At 44.8% G+C, this 18,146-nt stretch overlaps 1 protein-coding gene across 2 annotated transcripts; it reads left to right on the top strand.

The window, feature by feature from the left end:
• Positions 1-1,969: 1,969 nt before the first annotated feature.
• On the top strand, positions 1,970-17,308 carry LOC111953823 (PAN2-PAN3 deadenylation complex subunit pan3). Of its 2 annotated transcripts, none has more exons than XM_023973334.2 (18): positions 1,970-2,737; positions 3,786-3,907; positions 6,736-6,808; positions 7,193-7,263; positions 7,583-7,721; positions 8,071-8,303; positions 8,431-8,535; positions 8,719-8,776; positions 9,092-9,253; positions 9,398-9,514; positions 9,635-9,736; positions 11,594-11,759; positions 12,185-12,272; positions 14,457-14,596; positions 14,773-14,902; positions 16,171-16,235; positions 16,318-16,456; positions 16,684-17,308. In XM_023973334.2, the coding sequence occupies exons 1-18, from the start codon at positions 2,416-2,418 to the stop codon at positions 16,822-16,824; spliced, it is 2,373 nt and encodes a 790-aa protein (XP_023829102.1). In that variant the 5' UTR covers positions 1,970-2,415; the 3' UTR covers positions 16,825-17,308. The 2 variants fall into 2 exon arrangements, with proteins under 2 accessions (XP_023829102.1, XP_023829101.1); XM_023973333.2 differs by having other exon boundaries at positions 7,082-7,263.
• Positions 17,309-18,146: the final 838 nt, after the last annotated feature.

The raw sequence follows: 18,146 nt of genomic DNA, 5'->3' as shown, positions 1-18,146 counted from the left end.
ATTGGAGAAAGAGCTACTGGGTAAATACTGCAATTAGAGTTGGATTGAATTGAGCTCCTAATCTTAATTTTCAAGGTGATGATTGCACTTTTCTTCCCTGCACGCAACCTGGTCTCAGAGCATTTCACATGATTCTTTATGTAAACCCGAGACACTCCATTTAGTATGATATGTTGCGGTTTTGTATGGTAGGCTATGTATTAATTTGTCGATGTCCCGTCATCCATTTCGTATGATATGTTATGAATTAAAATTCGTATGATAAGTTCCGAATTTGCAAAACACATATGTAAAAAATTGGGAAAGTGTATGATATGTTATGAATTCCAATTAGTTGTGGCTAATATTAGCTAGCTGGCTAACGTTAGCTAGGCTAGGGGGTTAGGGTTAATGTTACGGTTAGGAGTTAAGTTAAAGGGGTTTAAGGTTAGGGGAAGGGTTAGCTAACATACCAAGTAGTTGAAAAGTTGCTAATTAGCTAAAATGCTAAAGTTGTCCATAGTGAGATTCTTCTGTCTTATGTAACCATACCAAACATAACATATCATATTAACTTGAGTGTCCCAGATTCACGCTTACTATGTTACCTCTGATAATAACATTATTATTGTAGGCGGCCAGTGCTTGACTTGGGCAGGAGCTCACATCCTTTATTTTACATACATTCTTTATCAAGTTATTATACTGAACAAAAATATAAATGCAACATGCAACAATTCCAACGATTTTACTGAGTTACAGTTAATATAAGGAAATCAGTCAATTGAAATAAATAAATGTTGCCTTAATCTATGGATTTCACGACATCTAATCAAATTGCTACCCAGACTATTTGCATTACCCCCCTACACTGCTGCTACTCTCTGTTATCATCTATGCATAGTCACTCTACCTACATGTACATATTACCTCAACACCTGTGCCCCCGCACATTGACTCTGTACCGCCTGTATATAGTATATAGCCCCGCTATTGTTATTTTACTGCTGCTCTTGAATTATTTGTTATTCTTCTCTCTTACTTTTTTTTATAGGTATTTTCTTAAAACTGTATTGTTGGTTAAGGGCTTGTAAGTAAGCATTTCACTGTAAGGACTACACCTGTTGTATTCGGCACATGTGACAAATAACATTTGATTTGACTGGACAGCGGCACAGCCTTGGGTAGACCTGTGAGGGCATAGGCCCACCCATTTGGGAGTCAGGCTCACCCACTGGGAAGCCAGTGGCAGGGAAAAAATTTCAATTCTCTGGTGGACCTCAAAACTTGAGACATCTGTATCATTGTGTTGTGTGACAAAACTGCACATTTTAGAGTGGCCTTTTATTGTCCCCTTTTATTGTGCACCTGTGTAATGATCATGCTGTTTAATCCCTTTATTGATATGCTCACCTGTCAAGTGTATGGATTATCGTGGCAAAGGAAAAACGCTCACTAACAGGAATGTAAACACATTTTTTGACATAAGCTTTTGGTGCATATGGAACATTTCTGGGATATTTTATTTAAGCTTATGAAACATAGGGCCAACACTTTACACGTTGCGTTTATATTTTTGTTCAGTATACTTTCATAGTTGCCAACGTAATACAAATCACGAGTAATCCAATGATTGATGAAATGTCAAGGGGATACTGTGATGCTACAATATTACAGACCGAAGCGAAATATTAAGCTTGCTACATTGTGACATCTGTGGTTTGCTACATCACAGAGGTGTAATATCAAACGGCACGTGCACTCATCTCAAGCACGACTGCAAAGCCTATAACCGTATGACTGGGTTTGGATGACGACTTTCTGTATTGGAAATCGTTGGTTTTGTCCACAGACCAACAGCTACGAACTGAGTCTGTCGCTCAAAGCCGCTCCAAACGCAGCTGGCTTTTGCCGTAACGTTAAAAGCTTGCAAGCTTCCCATAATGCAATGCTAACTGGGTCTATTCATTTCGGAAACCGTTTAAGAACCAAACGGACGCAAACAGAGCAAAATTAGAGTTTCTATTGGACACATTCAGGTAGGTCCCTCCCCGTTTCGTTTGCTTCCATTTTAAGAAACGTTTTGCAACTGAATCGGCGAAATGAACAAGCCACTTTTTTTTAAAGCGGAGTAGCTAGCCAGAGAGCCGAAAAACAACAACAGCAGCGTGAACGAGGCTAAACAACGGGCTGGCTAGCTAGCTACATGAATAGCGACAACAGCGACCAGGATTTGTCAAACGCAATGCCCTTAGTTATCTTAATTATTTGTCTTCTAGTCGGATAATGTGAGTAATGTCATTTTAAGCTTGGACAAAACATATTTGCTGTTGCATATCGCTTTGCATTGACATTACGAACCTTACTCGAGAGCAAGCTACCTAGCAATCGACGTCTCTCCATGTTTGAATATCTTCCGGCGGCAGCAGCGGTGTCATGAACAGTGGACTCCCAGCTTCAGCTGCTCCGCTCGGGGGTGTCGGAATACCCTGCGTCAAGGTGAAGTTCTGCCGATACTACGCAAAGGATAAGACTTGCTTTTATGGGGACGAGTGTCAGTTTTTGCATGAGGAGCCGTCCATGGCAAGCATGTCCCTTCACAGTGGAGCAAGCCCTGTCCCTTTATCCATGTCTGGAGGAGCCGTGACGTATCCGCTTAGTGCACCCCCGGCCTGCCCGGTTGGGGTACCGAACGTCCCCAAAAAGGGCGACTCTCTGGGGCCTGCAGGCACGGCTCTGGAGGGACAGATGTTAACCAGTGAGTATACTTCGTCTGTTTGTACCCGTCCTATACGACAGGGCCTAGCACAGCCTCATCGGTGGTTGTTGCTTTTTGGGCGTGTGAGGGGCTTTGTTAACATTGAGCCCGGGGATTCTTTGAGGCCTCTTCCCCCCCCCCCAAAACAGCGTGGGTTAAACATGTTTTTGAAGCATAACTAATTAAAGTGTCTGAGCGCTAAGCTTTTCGTCCAGAGTTTGAGCTCCTTCAATAAATGCATTTAGTTAGTAATTTGAGTGTTTTTGTATTTGACAGCTACAAGAGATCAGTGGGCAAATTCAGACAATCATTGGCTAATGTAACGTTAGCTAGCTAACGTTAGATGGCTATGGTTAGAAAAGTTCTTCTGGCGGAAAAAAAAAAAGTTAACGGCAAATTAACGTTTGCGCTCTTCTTGCATTAGGTAACTACTATAGTTAGTAATGCGTGCATCTAACGTTAACTAGCAAAGCTAGTTAATGTTGAATCGTTTTGGAAGCGAGGCATTTTATGATGCTTGTCTTCATGCTTAAGGTGACAAGCTAGCTTGCATGCTAACCAAACATCTGCTGCAGTGAAGTCAATTTACTTAGCTACTAACTAATTAGCATCATCACTTMCAAAATAATTCTACCACCACAGCTGTATTTTATTTAACTCTGCACAATGCCACGTGTTCGGTTGCAAGGTGGATATTATCATTTGTGCACACAAGTTGGGAAACTGGATAAAGTTGAAGTGTTTACATCTTCTCAAGAAGCGTGCTGATTGGCTACTCATCTGTAAATGAAGACAATCTATGGCCTCATGACTACAACATTCGTTCATAGACACTTATGTGTATTACATGCATTTTGCATCACACAACCATTCAATTAACGAGAACCCTGCCATTCTTTATAAGGGTGATATGTTAGTCTGTATGGCATATATTGACTGACTCATAATGTTTTTCAAACATAGAATATGACGTTTACCAGGACCACCCAGACCCTGTGTAGTAGAAGCAGGCGGCTGATTCTGAACCCATTGTCTCTGTCCTCTACAGTCCCTGGGATGGAGAGCGGGTCCCTGAGTGACGCCAATCTGACCAACTCCTACTTCAGCAGCAGCTTCATCGGGGTCAACGGCTTCGGGAGCCCGGCAGAGTCTAAATACTCTATCATGCAGGTACGACCAGCCTCAGAATCCAACTAAACAGTACTGTCCCGACAGATGCCTACTTTTGTTTCAAAGTGACTTTGAAATTCTTGTTAGTTTTATGTATGTGTATATATGATTTGTCATTCTACTCAAGTGTTCAGGTACCATCTTTAGATCTGCAGTAGGGTCAAATACTGAATAATAGTGCTACTTGGCTGATGTGGTAGAGGTGAACTTATTCTTGTATGTTTATCAGAAAGTCTGGTTCAGTACTGGTCTAAAGACAGTGATCTGTGCTATCAGGGATCCTTGGGACGTCCCTAGCCTATTGAAGTTGACATTTTTAAAATGGTTTAGGGTAGTAACGTCCTAGTAGGGTTTGGCCGATTTTATGATTAAATCGAATATCGTGGTATTTGARATTGACAATATATTGTGATGTGCAAGATTATACTCTATTTGAACTTTAACATCAACTGTGCAGGGTTCCCGTGTGGCGCAGCAGTCTAAGGCACTGCATCACAGTGCTAGAGGCGTCACTATAGACCCTGGTTCGATCCTGGGCTGTATCACAACTGGCCGTAGTCGGGAGGCTCATAGGGCAGCGCACGATTGGCCCAGCGTCGTCCGGGTTTAGGGAGGGTTTGGCTGGGGCCTGGTTCGATCCTGGGCTGTATCACAACTGGCCGTAATCGGGAGGCTCATAGGGCAGCGCACGATTGGCCCAGCGTCGTCCGGGTTTAGGGAGGGTTTGGCTGGGGTAGGCCGTCATTGTAAATACGAATTTGTTCTTAACTGATTTTATTTAACTAGACTTTATCAATATGTTGAAAATGAAATAACTAAGCCTTATTTATTTTCCTGCCAAACAATGATTATTTAATGAGTATAAAATTGTGAATTAGCACAAATTGCACAGGCTGGCATTATTTAGTCATTAACGGCACAAAACGATTATATCGTGTTATTTGGAGTAGATGTCTCCCCAACACTAGTCCCAAGTATCTGACCTAAAGAAAATCGGATAATTATGTAGTGCTAGGTGTTTATTTATTTCAATCAAGCAATTATGCAGGTTTTAGCAGAATCACATTAGTGGAAACCAAGACTGTTCTCAGGGCAGGCCTGGTTGTATCTACGCTGAACAAAAATAAAGACGCAACAGTGTTGTTTTCATGAGCTGAAATAAAATATCCCGGAAATGTTCCATAAGTGCAAAAAGCTTATTTCGCTCAATTTTGTGCACATTTTTGTATACGTCCCTGTTAGTGAGCATTTCTCCTTTGCCAAGATAATCCACCCACCTGACAGGTGTGACATATCAAGAAGCTGATTTAAACAGCATGATCATTACATAGGTGCACCTTGTGCTGGGGACAATAAAAGGCCACTCTAAAATGTGCAGTTTTGGCACACTGCACTGCCACAGATGTCTCACGTTTTGAGGAAGCTTGCAATTGGCACGCTGACTGCAGGAATGCCCGCCAGAGAATTGAATGTTCATTTCTTTTCAATAAGCCACCTTGAATGTCATTTTAGAGAATTTGGCCTCGCAACCGCAGACCATGTGTAACCACACTAGCCCGGGGCCTCCACATCTGGCTTTTTCAGCTGCGTGATGGTCTGCGACAAGCCACCTTGGACAGCTGATAAAGCTAGGTTTACACAACCAAATKATTTCTGCACAAATTTTCWAAAACCTTTTTCAGGGGAAACTCCTCTGCATGCTCGTCGTCCTCACCAGGGTCTTGACCTGACTGCAGTTCCAGCGTCGTAACAGACTTCAGTGGGCAAATACTCACCTTTGATGGCCACTGGCACACTGGAGAAGTGTCATGAATGAATCCCAGTTTTAACMGTATCGGGAAGATTATACACAGTGTGTATGGGGTCATGTGGGCGAGTGGTTTGCTGTTGTGAACAGAGTGCCGTGGTGGTGGGGTTATGGTATGGGCAGGCATAAGCTACGGACAACAAACACAATTGCATTTTATTGATGGCAATTTGAATGCACAGAGATAACATTACGAGATCCTGAAGCCCATTGTGCCACCAGCTTATGTTTCAGCATAAGGCATAGCCCCATGTCGTAAGGATCTGTACACAATTCCAGGAAGCTGAAAATGTCCCAGTTCTTCCATGGCCTGCATACTCACCAGACATGTCACCAGTTGAGCATGTTTGGGATGCTCTGGATCGACGTGTGTTCCAGTTCCTGCCAATATCCAGCAACTTCGCACAGCCATTGAAGAGGAGTGGGACAACATTCCATAGGCCATAATCCAACAGCCTGATCAACTCTATGCAAAGATGTCATGCTGCATGTGGCAAATGGTGYWCACACCAGAGTCTGACTGGTTTTCTGATCKACGCCCKTACAGATGCATATCTGTATTCCCAGTCATGTGAAATCCATAGATTAGGCCCTAAAGAATCTATTCCAAATGACTGATTTCCTCATGAACTCAAACTCGGTCAAATCTTTGAAGTTGTTCCATGTTGTGTTTATTTTTCAGTGTACATATTTTCGAGTGGTGTCGGGGACACTTTGCATTTTAGCTAACCTTAATTCTCCTACCCTGCTGAGAAAAGTCCCTTCTGCTAGTCAAACCCGGCAGATCACTAATGGGATACAGCAGTATTGTATCTACAATTTGAKCAGGTGCATACACCTATGCTGAAGTCAAAGACCACCAGCTAGTGATGCAGATCCAGTGGCTTCTAATGGGAATTATTTTTGCTACAGACTGGTTCCTTTTGGGAACATCAGGGCTACGGTCTTTGCTAGAATATGGTAGCTAGGTAACTAAGATACTTAATAAAAAAATGTAAGCATCTGTTTTGTTGTTGTGTAGAGAATCACCAACAGCAGCAGTTCTCCCAGTCTCCTTGACGACGGTGCCAAGAACTTCAGCCACAGCGCTCACGGTAAGAACCCAGTACCTAGAGGAAACTTCATGGAATAGCTCAGTGGTTCCCAACTCCGGTCCTCAAGTACCCCCAACAGTACAAGCACATCTGATTCAACTTGTCAACTAATTATCAGGCTCTCGATGAGTTGAAGCAGGTATGTTTGGGGTTCTCGAGGACTGCTGTTGGGATCCACTGGAGTATAACAGATCTTTGAAACTAATAACTGTAGAATTATAATTGGTACAATTTCTAACTCTTTGATTGGAACACCCATGAAATCACTGACAGATCTATTCCATGGAACCCTGGCAGTTGGACCAGGTCAGAGTTGTGGGTCGATGGAAAACTCTCCGTGGACAACACAGTCTTCATTCCCTCTCCCTCTATGTCCTCTTCCAGATCCAGGGAATTCCCCCATTTCTTCACTCTTCAGTGACTTTGGTGCTCTGAGCATATCACAAAGGAGAAAGGTGAGCACCACTACCCAGGTTCCTGGTGTGGTCGTCAACCAAGGGGAAGAGTTTGAGCTTCAAATGTCTATTGAGTGTTTGAGCTCCTAAGGGGGAAAATGGTCAAACCTAAACCCATCCGTTGTGGTTCGTTTTGTGTGCGTTTCTCTAGATTACAACATCTGGTCACTGTTTGTTTTTGTTGTAAACTGTGATGAAGCCAAATCCGCATATAAGGAAAATATACATAACATAAAACAAATAGAATATCTGATGAAGGCAAGAAGAACAATGAAATATAATCCTAGGGTTATGCATCTCTCGTTCTCTCCCTCTCCAGGGTCCTAACCCTACAGCCAATGAGTTCATCCCTAAGGGGGTTCCCCGCATGGCCACTATGGTCCAGTCCAGTGGTCCGGCCTTCCCATCGCCCCTCTTCCCCCACCTCGGCCCCAGCAGCTCCACCGCCCTTGCACCCGGTGAGCCATCCACTATAAAAAAAGCCACTTAATTCTAACTTAGAACACTTCTAGTTTTTCTCCGTTTGCACTATATCATGGATATGCCAGGTTGTCAGGGTGAGTGAGTTTGCAGTGTAAAGGTTCTCTATTGATGTCGCCTCCCATTGTTCTCCTGGCTAGCCAAGTGAGTTGACTCCATACAGTGGAGATGCTCTATAGAAAACAACAATGTATTATTCAAGTAAATCCCTGCCATGATGAATTCCACCTTAGTCACCAGATAGTCATAACAATGTACGGAGGTACTCCAATGAACTCTGTACCTCTGTTTAACCAATGTCCTCTCTGGTATCCCCCCTCTCCACAGGGATGTCTCTTTCTGCAGGGTCCTCCCCCCTCCACTCCCCCAAAATCACCCCCCACACCTCCCCCGCCCCTCGCCGGCGCAGCCACACCCCCAACCCCAACAACCCCAACCCAGCCAACTACATGGTGCCCACCAGTGTGTCTGACCAGGGGGCCCACATCATCCAGAAGGAGACGGTGGGGGGGACCACCTACTTCTACACCGACAATACCCCCGCTCCCATGGCCGGGATGGTACGTTCCATTTAGTCTGCCCTTACTTGACGGCATTGAAAATAAATTCCTCATTATCATCAGTGGACTGTCAGTTATGATTTCTCCATCAATAGGAAGTGCAGTCATTAAATGTGTTTCTGTGCAGGTGTTTCCTACCTACCACATCTACCCCCCCACTGCTCCCCACGTGGCCTACATGCAGCCCAAAGCCAACGCCCCGTCCTTCTTCATGGCTGATGAGCTCCGACAGGTACGCCCACCCTCTTCCTCTACCTGGTTCTTTCTGTCTGAAACACCCACTGTTTCCATTTCTGTTCTATTTTTTGCCTTGTCTCCATATTCAAGTGTGTCTGTCTGTTCTAATCCTCCAATCTCCCTCTGTGCTGTGATGTCAGTGTTGATCGCTGATGTCATTTCCTGTGGTTCCCTCTAGGAGCTGATTAACAGACATCTGATTACTATGGCTCAGCTTGACCAGTCAGAGAACACAGGTAAAGCATCCCTTCCCTGATTGGCTCAACCGAGGTGGGGGGGGGCGGCTGTTATTGGCGTTGTATTGATGGTATGGCCTCTGTCGATTTGGGGTTTCACTGCAGACTGAAAGTGAGAATCGCATCCTGAAACGTGTCGTTGTCTTTAGTATTCCTGACAGTTCACACACACATAGTCACACTAGTTTGTTTGTAGAACATTCTCAAGTTGTTCAAGTGTCAAAACTTGTAACTTAAGATGCGTGCCAACTGATGTAGTTATTTTGGCTCTGTTTGTGTGCTGGTGTGTCGTCATGCCGTGTATCCCTGTCCCAGGTGTTCCATCTGAGGTGGACAGCTACCACAGCCTGTTTCCCCTGGAGCCTGTCCCCCCTCCCAACCGCCTGCAGAAGAACAGCAACTTCAGCTACATCACTTCCTGCTACAAGGCTGTCAACAGCAAGGACGACCTGCCGTACTGCCTGAGGAGGATACATGGTGAGTTGCACGTATGACACAAGATGAACACACACACAATTTTAAATTATCATATATTTGGTATGGGATGTATTTTCTTTCAGCCTTTGAAAATAGAAGGAATCTTGAGTGGTCATCTTCTTTGAATGTCTTGTGTGRGTRCAGGTTTCAGGCTGGTGAACACCAAGTGTATGATGCTGGTGGACATGTGGAAGAAGATCCAGCAGTCCAACTCTGTTACCCTGAGGGAGGTCTTCACCACCAAGGCCTTTGGTGATCACTGTGAGTGGGGCTCTATGCCCCCCCCCCCCATGTTGTATGTGCGTTTGTGTATATATTGGTTTTTGTATGAGTCTGATTGATCCTTAAGAAGCCCCCATGATAACCTCCTGTTTCTCTCAGCGTTGGTGTTCTCCTATGACTTCCATGCGGGAGCAGAGACCATGTTCAGCAGGCACTTCAACGACCCTGCGGCCGACTCCTACTTCACCAAGAGGAAGTGGGGTGAGTCCCCCCCCACCCTTCCCTACTGATTCCGACGCACTTCCGAGTTGTTTTGAATGCGTCATCAAATGGCAATGAAAGTCGGGCTTCATCAGCGTGTCACACGGCAGTATGCATTTTGATATCATACTCTTAATTGCTTGAAACCTGAATGTTTTCGTACATATTGAGGTATATCTTACCTTGCTATAAAGGATCCTATTACATAGGCCATGACTTTCTCGACAAGCTGGCCAATAGTATAGATTGATATAGTAGATTGACATGGGCTAGTGATTTTTCTGTTCTTTACTCGTCTTGTTGGCTGAGGAAAATGTACATGTGGGCAGTTGTTGTAACATGTTCAAAGTGACATCAGAATTGGATAAGAAGGACTACACATCATTGCATTCTCCACTGGCATGTTCTGGTAATATGAATGACCATATTGTAAAAGTGATTTCTGTCATTCTGAGCACAGTGGGTGGACGCCCTAACAGGTTATGCACCCAATGCATTAGTCTGGTAAACCTTCTCAAATGTCCGGTAAATTAAAATGTTGCCAGTCAAAATGTCTGGCGCCACATTTTCCTAACCGAAACCAGTGCGCTTGCCAGTGTGGATGGTTTCTGTGTGAGCGTGGTGGGGAGGAGGAGGAGTGGGGTTCAGCACTGACAGTTGTTGGTCTGTGTGACGGTAAGGGTATGTTGCTGTAGTCAGGGGAAGCTGTGGCTGAAAGTGATCCTGAGACTGGTACTACCAGCCAGGCCCAACTACCTGCTATAGGAGGGACACAGCCAGAGGAAGCAGAACCTCTGATTTTCTGACCTCACGGCAACAAGTGTTTAACTGTCAGTATTACTGTCACACTACAACACCCCTCTGTGGCCGTACAGCAACACTAAGGGTCATACTGATAGCTCTGCAACTCCATATCGCACTACAACAACACCTCAAGTGTTCAACAACTGGCTGTTTGTGGAGTAAGCATCTGACATTTGCTGTCAAGTTGATGCCATTTTGTTTCTTAAACCCTTTTATTGGAAAGCCTCAATGTAGGGTGTGCAGAGTGCCCAGAGTTGGTGGAAATGTGCTTTGATGATTTCACTTCCTTATGTTGTAAAATCCATTTTACCAAGACAAATGACTCTTCGTGTTCTGAATCGTTCAGTGGGGTCTTTCTCTAACAACATCAACATTTATATCCAAAAAGTCTGATTTCGTAACGTAACACATCTGTAAATAAGCACCGGTGGTGCTTTCTTGCAGCGACTTGAGGATTTTCCATGRTGTGGCGGTTATCTGCAAAGTTGTTTTTGCAAAAAGCCAAATTAACATGAACTCAATTAAATGTCAAATAAAAAGCTTGTGATACACTCAGTGCTCCGTTGACATGCGCTTGTTTTTTGTGAAAAATCTTTGAAAAATAACACATTCGCATTTTAATATGAGAAACGTGTACTCAAAATAAGAAAATACTAGCTACATGCCATGTCTCAATCTATATGTCTTACCTCCTTGTTTTTTGTCCTCTGGATTGGAGAAGAAAGATGAGTTTGACGGTGAGCTTGTCACTTAGCCTTAATTCTCACACAGCATCCAGCCTAGCTCACACGCAATGCTAGTTTCCAGATTCCCCCCCCCTCTGGCCTCCATTGATTTAGTCACTGTAATTCTGGCCACCCTACAAGGGTAAGAACTCTAACTTTTGAATGGATTATGATCGAGACATGAGGTTTGGACAATTTGGTTTTCTTAGGCTTAACTACACATTTTATTTTAACCATGGGTCCCAAAAAACATTTTTTGGTAGGACACCCTGCTCATTGTGTTTCGTCTGTTTCCTTTCGTGTATCCTGTTCCCCCCCCCCCCCGTAGGACAGCACGAGCCCCCTCCACCGCGGCAGCACGCAGGTCTGCTCCCCGAGTCTCTGATCTGGGCCTACATCGTCCAGCTGAGCTCAGCCCTCAGAACTATCCACACTGCTGGTCTGGCCTGTAGGGTCATGGACCCCAGCAAGATCCTCATCACCGGCAAGACCAGGTACACACCTCGCAGACATGCATCGTGCGCGCGCACACACAGACACACATTGCTGACCAACGTTATGGATCCCAGCAAGATCCATATTCTCTGAAACCAGGTGTAAACACAGATGTTGAATGTGACGCAGTGTGGTCAGAGAAACTGAAGTGTTTTTCATGCAACCTCGAACCAGTCACAGTTGCTGTCTCTGGTTTAGTCCTGAGTTCCTTGCTAGAGAACTGTGCAGAAACCAATGTGTCTAAGCCCCCTGATGTTTGTGTTGTAGTGCTGATAGTATCTGCTGGGTTATTTACTGTAAACTACAGTGAAAGCAGAAGTTCTATACTAGTCCTGGCTTCCTTTTCTCAGAAAGGGGAGAAACCACACACGCTGACATCCCGCTAACGTTTGACACCACTCAACACGCCTTTTTCTCCCTGCAGGTTACGAGTGAACTGTGTAGGGGTGTTTGATGTCTTAACGTTTGACAACAGTCAGACCAACCATGTGACCCTCATGCCACAGTACCAGGTACAGTAACCCCCCCCCCCCCCCCCTGTGTCAGTCTGGCACAACATGGCCTAGTTCAGCTTCAAGTGTGTTTTTTTCCATTTTTTCTTCATATTTTCTGGAAAACTAACCATTTTTCATCCTGCTATTCCCGTTCAAATGAAATTTTAAAAGCATAATACCAGTGCAAATAAAATCTGACCTGATTATACCTCTATAAATGGGGAAATGTACACATGAATCCTGAKTCTAACGGTTTCTGTTGCAATTTAATCAACTCGAGTTCTGTCACCACACTTGTTGATTTTAGCCTAGTTTATGAAGCGCGTTGGCCGATTTTTGGTAAAATATTGTTTTTACAGCCTAGTGAAGATGACATTGGGTTTTAGCCTCTGACTGAGATGTCAAGGTATCTTGTTCCTTTTCTCCCTCCATGGACCTGGTTAGCAGGCGAAATGAACACTGTTGTGGCTATTTTTACTTTGATTATTGACTTATTGTGGTCACTTTGTTACAGAGAACATCAGATTCTCCGCTAAACAAACAAATGAGCAAATAGATCTAGTAGCAGATATTCCACACCATGGATTAGGCTTGGGCGGTATACCGGATTATTTGGAAAATGCCACGGACGGTTTTTCAATACTGTTGAAATTATTTATTTTTAGTTATTCAAAATCAATTTGTAGCTACTTTTTAATTAAATACCTGCAGTCAACTTGTGCAATACATTAGGAGATAAAGCAGATCACATTCTTCATTTCACCTGTCACATTATTTTACATTTGAAGCTTACCGTAGTTCCCCACAACAGTTGAGCCAGTCACGTGTTTGTTTATAAATAGCACAATGGAAGAAAGCGGGAGCAGTCCAGGTGTGTATTGACGGGTTGCGTTTTATATTGAAAGTTAACAGTGATCAGGGAAATGAGAGTACAATGAAAAAGGAAGTAATTTTTTGCAAAGAATGATGCATGGCCATCATATTTCTAATGTTTATCATATAAAGAATGTAGCCAGCTACACTGGGTGGGGCTGAAATAGCCAAATACACTAATTTGAAGGGGTGCCCACATATACCTTTGTGTATATATAGTGCAACAAGCCTAAGCTCACCATGCGCAGTGCCAAGCATTGGCTGGAGTGGTGTAAAGCTCYCCGCCATTGGACTCTGGAGCAGTGGAAACGCGTTCTCTGGAGTAATGAATCGCACTTCATCTGGCAGTCCCGACGGACAAATCGAGATTTGGCGAATGCCAGGAGAACGCTACCTGCCCCAATGCATAGTGCCAACTGTAAAGTTTGGTGGAGGATGAATAATGGTCTGGGACTGTTTTTCACTGTTCGGGCTAGGCCCCTTAGTTCCAGTGAAGGGAAATCTTAACACTACAGTATACAATGACATTCTAGATGATTCTGTGACTCCATCTTTGTGGCAACAGTTTGGGGAAGGCCCTTTCCTGTTTCAGCATGACAATGCCCCATGCACAAAGTGAGGTCTGTACAGAAAGGGTTTCTCGAGATGGATGTGGAAGAACTTGACTGGCCTGCACAGAGCCCTGACATCAACTCCATTGAACACTTTTGGGATGAATTGGAATGCTGACTGCAAGCCAGGCCTAATCGCCCAACATCAGTCCCTGACCTCACTGATGCTCTTGTGGCTGAATGGAAGCAAGTCCCCCTTGGCAATGTTCCAACATCTAGTGGAACGCTTCCCAGTTTAGCTAGCAGCCTCCATGGAATTTCGCTATTACTTGTGCTCATTTTGTTATCATTCTGGTAACATTCCCAATATTTTTTTGGGGCCCCCCCTTTGTTCTAAACTGGTAATACCGTAAATCCCGGAATGAGAGGATGGTATGACGATTTGAACATCTGGAACCGCCCAACCCTACTATACAGAGTTTCAGCACCGTGGATAACGCCACGGTTGATCAATTGCCTGCAAATCCGACTAGTAAAACCGCCATGTTTTCGTTAGTGTTACATCATGATTTTTTTTTTCAAATATCTATTTCCTCAAGCAATATTGTGGACACAATCTATCAGCTGTCTTGTAACCACAATTGTATATTTTGAGCCTCTGCTAGTGCTGTGTGTGTTTGCTCTGAGTTTTGACTTGCTGACCTGATTCCCTTTTTGAAATGGTTGAGTTGGCCCCTGGCTGTAGTGTGTTCTGTTAACTGTGTGTGTGCGCTTGCAGCAAGCGGACCTGATATCCCTGGGCAAGGTGGTGTTGGCCCTGGCCTGTAACTCTCTGGCTGGCATTCAGAGAGAGAACCTGCAGAAGGCCATGGAGTTGGTGTCTATCAACTACTCATCAGACCTCAAGAACCTCATCCTGTAAGACACACTGACACAACACACACACACACAGAACCCATCCTTGAAAAGGACGACACCGGGTCCTCCACTAAGCCATTTCTCACCGTCATCTGCAACAACCACAACACACTCAGATCTACAAGTGAATACACTGTTTGCACTGACACAAGTACTCAGTCACTACCTGTTTGTAGGTATCTGTTGACAGAGCAGTCTAGGCTGCGCAGCGTTAATGACATCATGCCCATGATCGGAGCTCGCTTCTACACACAGCTGGATGCATCACAGATGAGGAATGATGTCATCGAGGAGGACCTGGCGAAGGTACACTAACACACACACTTGTGATGCCATCTCTGCTCTGTGAGAGTGGTGGTGAAAGGAAGTCACGTGAGGAGAGGTGTTGAGAGGGGGTGTGAAAATACAGGATGTTCTGTGTGCCGCGGCCCCTCTGGCCTCTACAGCGTCTGCTGTCCTGTTCTGGCCTTAGACCTGGGGTGTGAAACCACTGGCTGCGGACTGTCCACCCCCCCCACCCCTGTTCTGGCCTTAGACCTGGGGTGTGAAACCACTGGCTGCGGACTGTCCACCCCCCCACCCCACTGCTTAACACCCCATCAACAGCGCTACTTGTTTTGGTTCTTCTATCAGGAAACCGAGTAGTGTGTGTGTGAGCTGTTCTGCAGTCTTCAGCATTAAACAGAAAATGCCACCTTTCAGTCCATTTCAAACGCAACACTGTTGTCTGTCCGTCAGTTGTGTGTGTGTGTCTACATGTTATCAGTACTGTTCTGAACACCAATGGTTGTTCTTACTCTTTGTGTATGTATGGTACAGGTAACTGCCAAAATAAAAGAAACACTTCAGTAAATGAGGGAGACAGTATATTGTAAGCAGGTGCTTCCACACAGGTGTGGTTCCTGAGTTAATTAGGGTCATGTATAAACATGTCCAGTAGCCCATTATTTTGGCTAGAAGAGATTTCAGTGACTTTGAAGGAGGGGTGTCAAAGGAGTCTGTCACCAGATCTCAACCCAAATGAACACTTATGGGAGATTCTGGAGTGACTCCTGAGACAGCGTTTTTCCATCAACAYAACACCAAATTATGGAATTTCTTGTGGAAGAATGGTGTCACATCCCTCCAATAGAGTTCCAGACACTTGTAGATTCTATGCCCACAGCTGGCTGCACACGAGCCAATTGTAATGCCCATGGTCAATTTGGTTTGACATTCCATATCGCTATGGCTAGTTGGGGACCATCCGTACATTGTCTATGTGCGTCGGACAATATTTAAAGATGTCGATGGCTCCCAATTTCAATAACTTAAGCCAACTAAATGGTAGAATTCATATATGAATATTGAAAGCATTTAATGAGGCAACTAAAATATGTGTAACATGAAAATATTGTCCCATTTACTACTAGCCCCAGAGATGTGTTATACAATGTCAAATCAACTTTGCCACGATCACACACCAGCCGGCTGAATGAAGTTGGCCAGCACTACCTAGCCTCTGACTTCTTCAAGAAACAACCTGGTTAGACTGTTTTCAAGTTATATGACTTACAGTTTTATATCTGTTGTAGGAGGTCCAGAATGGTCGTCTCTTCCGTCTGTTGGCCAAACTGGGCACCATCAACGAGAGACCAGAGTAAGTACTGAACCACTTCGTTAGGAGTGGATTTGGAACATCTGACTCTCACCTTCATGTCACACTTCTGCCAATGTGTCAGGTTTCAGAAGGACCATACGTGGTCTGAGACGGGGGACCGTTACCTGCTGAAGCTGTTCAGAGACCACCTGTTCCACCAGGTGACAGAAGCTGGAACCCCCTGGATAGACCTCAGCCACATTGTTTCCTGCCTCAACAAAGTATGCCAAATCTCCCTGCATCTCTCTCTCATTCTCTCACTTTTCCCCCCATTTTTTTTCCTTATTTTTCTTATGCCCTTCCCCTCATTTCCCTCTGCCATGCCCTTTTCCATCTAGTCCTCTCTTCTCACCCTCCTCTCTCCATGTGAGCCACCTGTCTATTCCAGTATGTCTTGTTGCCCAGCTGGCTACTAGTCTACCAGTATTCTCCTCCCCTTTCTGTGTAGCTGGACGCGGGCGTGCCTGAGAAGATCAGCTTAGTGTCTCGGGATGAGAAGAGTGTCCTGGTGGTGACCTACTCGGACCTGAAGCGCTGCTTCGACAATACCTTTCAGGAGCTGCAGCAGGCCGCTGCCGGACCGCTGTAGCGCCCCCCACAGGCAGCGGGGTGGGACTGCCTGAACCGTACAGCACATTATTGCACTACAGCGGAGGACCAGGCGCATAGTGATGACATCTTCAGTGTGGCGAGAGAGAGGCAGAGGGGGTGGGACTTGCTGGACCTCAGTCACATACACTGTCTTGGCAACCAGGAAGGCTTTTCTAAAGCTGTTTTTTTATTTTTCCTAAAATCCCGCAGCTGCGATGACGGACAAAAACGGAAGCTGTAACGATTACGAATGCTTAATTTTTTTTTAGACTTGGGGAACAAAACYGATACTAAAAAATAAAACAACCACGTGGGATTTAACTTTTTCCTGCTTTTATTTTTTATCTTTTTATAGATTTCTTTTTTTTCTCCTCTGTGGAGGATGGACTAAGATGTTTTACTTTTTAATGAATGTGAGTGGCCTACAGGCTGCACCTACCGAGAGTGGTGTACACACACACACACACACACACACACACACACACACACACACACACACACACAGACTGAGAACCTAATATAAAATCAGGCTTTATTTTTACTGTGTGTCTTCCTGCTGGAGACCACACCCCTTCATACCAACGCACTAAGAGACGGGACAGACCACTGGACGCTTTCAAAGGGGATGGTCAGGGAACCCATTCCTGAAATGGACCGGTCCACCTCAGCCTCCTTGCTTGTCGGTTCCCACTCAAAAGGACAAACCACTGAGTTTTTGGGTAGAGTGCTGGGTTGGGGACTCAGACAGACCGTTGGTCAATTCATTGCCTTGATGTGGAGGTCAAGGGTCATGCAACATTGAGGTCATGTGTTAGGGGGGCTATTGGGTCGAACTGGGGTTTCTGTTGGCACTGAGGTAGGGTTTTGTCTAGAAGGTATACATTTTTTGGCAAAATTGACTTTTTGTAACAGGTTTAGGATGACTTCCACAGCAGTTTAGGAAAAGGGTCAGGGTTAAAGTGCACAAAAATTGACTTTTTCCATCAATTTGACAAAAGCTGTTTCCTATCTAGACATGATCCTGAGGAAGGGGTGTCTTCTCCCTGTTTGTTATATAGCGCAGGGTCATGAAAGCAGCAGGCTCCTTTATTGCTTCATGACGGACACTATTGTGGAAAATGTTGTGACACCAATGATGAACTCTGTGAGATGGAATATTTAGGTCTGGCTCGTCAGCGCTGGGATGAAGCCCACGGACTGGGCCAAAACTAGAGAATGGTGCCAGTTCTGCCTCAATGTGGAATGTCCTCCTTTTCTTTACCTCTTTCTCTCTCTTTATCCGCTCCCCTGCTTCCTTCCCCTGAGGGGTCCCTGCCAACC

Source organism: Salvelinus sp. IW2-2015, linkage group LG27, assembly GCF_002910315.2.
Source record: "Salvelinus sp. IW2-2015 linkage group LG27, ASM291031v2, whole genome shotgun sequence".
NCBI lineage: Eukaryota > Metazoa > Chordata > Actinopteri > Salmoniformes > Salmonidae > Salvelinus > Salvelinus sp. IW2-2015.
Note: the sequence above shows the minus strand (reverse complement) of the source record. Positions and strands in the feature narration are given on the sequence as shown.